This window comes from Apaloderma vittatum, unplaced genomic scaffold (assembly GCF_000703405.1).
Source record: "Apaloderma vittatum isolate BGI_N311 unplaced genomic scaffold, ASM70340v1 scaffold4884, whole genome shotgun sequence".
NCBI lineage: Eukaryota > Metazoa > Chordata > Aves > Trogoniformes > Trogonidae > Apaloderma > Apaloderma vittatum.
Window position 1 is genome coordinate 1 of NW_009714295.1, and position 4,120 is coordinate 4,120.

The 4,120-nt window shown below is 36.9% G+C and overlaps 1 protein-coding gene across 1 annotated transcript in view; it reads left to right on the top strand.

Moving 5' to 3' along the window:
* Positions 1-351: 351 nt before the first annotated feature.
* GSAP (gamma-secretase activating protein) overlaps positions 352-4,120 on the top strand; it is a gene marked incomplete at its 5' end in the record, with an annotated part of 44,028 nt that continues 40,259 nt past the window's right edge. The window contains 6 exons of the mRNA XM_009868692.1: positions 352-408; positions 1,091-1,160; positions 1,577-1,633; positions 1,766-1,854; positions 2,263-2,332; positions 3,375-3,424. Coding sequence (XP_009866994.1) covers positions 352-408; positions 1,091-1,160; positions 1,577-1,633; positions 1,766-1,854; positions 2,263-2,332; positions 3,375-3,424 — 393 coding nt within the window. The remainder of the gene's footprint in view (positions 409-1,090; positions 1,161-1,576; positions 1,634-1,765; positions 1,855-2,262; positions 2,333-3,374; positions 3,425-4,120) is intronic.

Genomic DNA, 4,120 nt, shown 5'->3' on the forward strand with positions numbered 1-4,120 from the left:
AAGGTCCCTTCTAGCCTAGGCCGTTCTATGACTCTGTGATATCTCTTTCTGGCCCTACTGCCTGTATCTAAAACCAGTTTGGAACTGAAGTGAAAGACACTTGGCTTGCGGATTGGCCACATTACCGCTTTATCCAATGTGTTAGTTGTAAAAGGAAAAAAAGAAATCTTTATCTTTCTTGCTTTGCTTTCCTGGAATTAAGTAATTAACTGCTTGTCTATAGAACAGGGAAGCGTGTGAGGATGTGTCAAGGGGCAGGGGGAAGAGGAGAGGTAGGTAGGAAAAAAAATAAAAAGAATGCTTAACGCTGCCAGCATTACATTGCCAGCATTAATTTGTTTTCATCCATAGGGAAATCAGAGAAGTACTCACATTGGATTGTACGATCTTCAAACTAAACAAAATGAGGTGAGAGCAATACCAGGCTTCTCCTTGGTGAAGACGCTGCTGTAGTGAATCAGATTTTGATGTTTTGCAACACCGTATTTTATGTGCTTAAGGATCAGATGCTTACTGGAAACAGTAGAGAGACCAGAGAAGGTATTCGAAATGATGCTCGGTAGTATTAAGATGCAGAACATCACAGAACATCTGAATGACTTGAGTAATAAAGCATCATGTCAGCAGTCTTTATTTCTGAACAACCAATTCAAGCCCTTTCTGCTCCTTTTCACACTGAGCTTATGTGCAAAGAATTAAATGCTTTGCATTTTCTGCATTATCTTTATATTTTCTGTATTATCTTTACATCCTCAGTGAGTTTGGTGCTACCATTTGTAAAAAAATGATTCTAAAATGGAATGTGCTGCAATTCAGTGGCTGAAATTATGTTAACAGGCCTTTACAGGTGTCCTCTGTTGCTCTAGTGGCAACACAGAGCTCCAAAGAACCAGTAAGAAGCAAACAAAGGAGAAAAAGAAGTGATACGGTTGAGGCTTGAAATATGGTTCTGCGGGCCATAAAATCATTTACTTTAAAAGTAAAAATGTAATAGTGGTCAGCAGTGTTTTCCTAAGGAGGGGTAATTAGATGGTTTTCTTTGTATGGGTAAAAAAAATTAATATGTTAGCATTAATGTGTTTCTTTATAGCACCTCTATATGTTTGAGAGGGATCTACGCATAATCAGTTGTTCGGTCAACAATGAAAGGACATTATTGGGTAAATATGTGTTTTACCATTTTTTTTATGTGTTATGTTAAAGGTAGTTTAGTAGGGTGATACATTTGGGTCTATAATTACTTAAATCTGTTTTGACCCATATGCTGCCCACAGCAGTCTGTGCAATTCAGTGGATCCATCACCAAATAATGTGGGTAACAACACAAACACAGCTGTCACGAAATTGCTCTTTCATTAAAACAAAAATCGAAGGCACCTGGCCCTTTGTTCACTTACCCCTCCTGCACTTCTACCCATCTCCTACATCTAGAAGAGCTTCTGTTGTTCCTTTAGCATGTATGTTTAGTAAAAAAAAATTGTGATGTTTGCTCTGCAAGAATGTTTAATAAGATAAATATCAACAATATGTGATTGTGTTGATGGTGAGTTTTTTGTTGTTTGTTTTTCTCCCTTAGCGGTGAGCTTCCGTCAATATACAGAGGAAGAAAGAGTAAGTCGGCTATTACAGTCAGGTACTACAAGTGGATTGTTTTAATACTGTTAGAAATGTTGTACCCTTTTTAATTTTTTCTCTGTGTAATTTCTGCTTAGAAAACAAAACTGTATGGAAAAAAAATCTTATCGAAATTATTTTCTTTCTGCAGTATCCAAATATTTAACCTTGCTAATTGAAATTCATCCCATTAATAATGTGAGAGTCCTAAAGGCTGTGGATAGCTGTGTTCGAGTACAGGTAAATCATTAAGCTAATCTAAATTTAAATCTTTTTAATTCTTTCTGTGCTAGAAAGCAAAAATGGCTGAGTGCAGAAATATCTCATGTTATCTTGCAAACATTAGAGAAAGTGTGTCTGTATTTCTTCATAGAATGAAAAAAATTAGAAACGTCCAAAAATGTTTGTTGTAGACTATTTCTTTGATATGAAGACTACATTTTTATTTCTCATCAATCCCACAAAGCTTGCAATTATAGTGATTGATGACTATTAGTCTGTGATAATTGCTATTTTTATTAATAATCATTAGTGTCTCTGTCTTAATTAAAAGTATGTAAATGTCCAGCTAAAAAGCCACAACGTTTTAGATAAGTGTTTCAAACTACTTTGGTAATTTATTTACCTTTTGTGAAACTTTCTGTATAGTTTCTTTATCCAGCTGAAGCCAGAGATACTTCTACAGAAAGTCGCCTCTTGCTAGTTTCAGAAGATAAATGTGAGTTAATATTTTGAAAGTACATTGTCATTCTTTTACCGTAAGATGATCAGCATAGATTATATTTTCGGTAGACATTTATTGAAGGGGCGGGGAAAGGAAAAAAACCCCCTATTCTAGGTATTCTAAAAGTCTTGCAATAACTGTATAATTTAATGGGATTTTTTTCAATGTTAGCAGAATGGCCACCTTTGACTGCAATTATATGCTTAGTTCAGGTATTCACTGATTATTTCTAAAAAAGCTAAAATAGACTTTTATAGCTGCCTATATAAATTCAGAGCCAATCCTTTGACTATGAGGCATGGGTTGCGATTTAATTTGTGACCAATGGGATGATAATAGGGCAATAGTTCCTTTGATTCAGCTAAGTTTGTATATTAGCCTAACCTTCTGAGAGGGAATGGATAGAGATGGACACTCGGAAAAGCCTCTCCGTCTCATTAGAGGGCGAGATCCCTTCTGCCATCGTTTTGGAGTTAGCAGCTTTAGGTAGCTGGGCTGAGATGGGCAGAGTTCATCTCCCAGTTCATTCATATAGGGCTATGAACTGTATCAGAAACGTTTTTAGCATCAGCTGGGTGAATGTTGCACCCTGCACATGGGCGAGCTGCCAATAATGCGCAGGAATTCTGCACAAGAAAGGACTATGGGGTGGTGTTTGTTCCAGGAGGTCAAACAGAGCCAGGGTGTAGCCTCAGGCAGAGGCGAGCAGCTCTGCATGCTCTAAGTGTGCTCCTTGGCTCGCTTTGGCCCGTTTTGGCTAATGCTTCTCCTGAGGGTGCTGCACTGGTGTGGGCAGGGAACGGTTCCCAGGAGGTGGTTTTGGCCGAGGCCGCCCTCGACTCGGGAAAGGAAGAGAGTCCAGGTCCCTGTGTAGGCCCCTACGTTCACATATCACAGATTGCCTCTTACACCGAGTTGAACTTTCTTGGCCCTAATGTGTTCTTACAGCATTCTAAGAAGTGAGATTGTTTACTAAGCTGTATAAAAACTTATAAACATGTGTGTTTGTAATTATTTGTTTTTATATATTCTGAAGATATTGAACAATTTGACATCCATGTTGTTGCAGAAGAAGAACACAAAGTGGTGAGACTAAAAATATTTTTGAGCTTTTTTACTTTAATTGGAAACTTAAGCATCTGTAATCTTAGGTAACTTTCTGAAGTTTTATACTTGGACAGCACAAAGTATATTAAAGAATATCTTCATAGTATGGTAACTTCTGCAGCTAACCACAAAGCTGATTGAAAAACCTGTATACGGTGTAATCTATGAGGAAAGTGACTTACTGCTTTTGTTTGTTGCTGACCACATCTGTATGTTAGAAGCATATACACAATTTTTAAACTATTTAAAATATTTGCAGAGTCCCCTTCTTAACTTTTGACTTTTGGCAGTCTCTGTCACAGTAAGGGGTTCAATTAAGAAACAAACAAGCAAAAGACACAAGACCCTCTGAAGTACTGTGAATGTTCCAATCTCTTTTACCTCATCTATTTTTCCTGGTTTTAAAATGAATTAGCTTTCAACAAGTTGTGGATGCTTTGCTTAAAAGACTTGTTAATAAATGTACATCTAATATAGTAAAGAATTGTGTCATGAAAACCAATGTTTTGCTTTATGGAGGCAAATGTAGACTTGGAAGGAAAATGCTGATGTCCAGATTTTCAGTCATTTTAAGTCTTTCATAGTTTTCTCAACATTTATCAGAAAAAAACCCCAGGTAAATCTGATGTCCTTCTAACAAACAAATTTGTTTTGGTTGACGTGAAATTTCCCTAC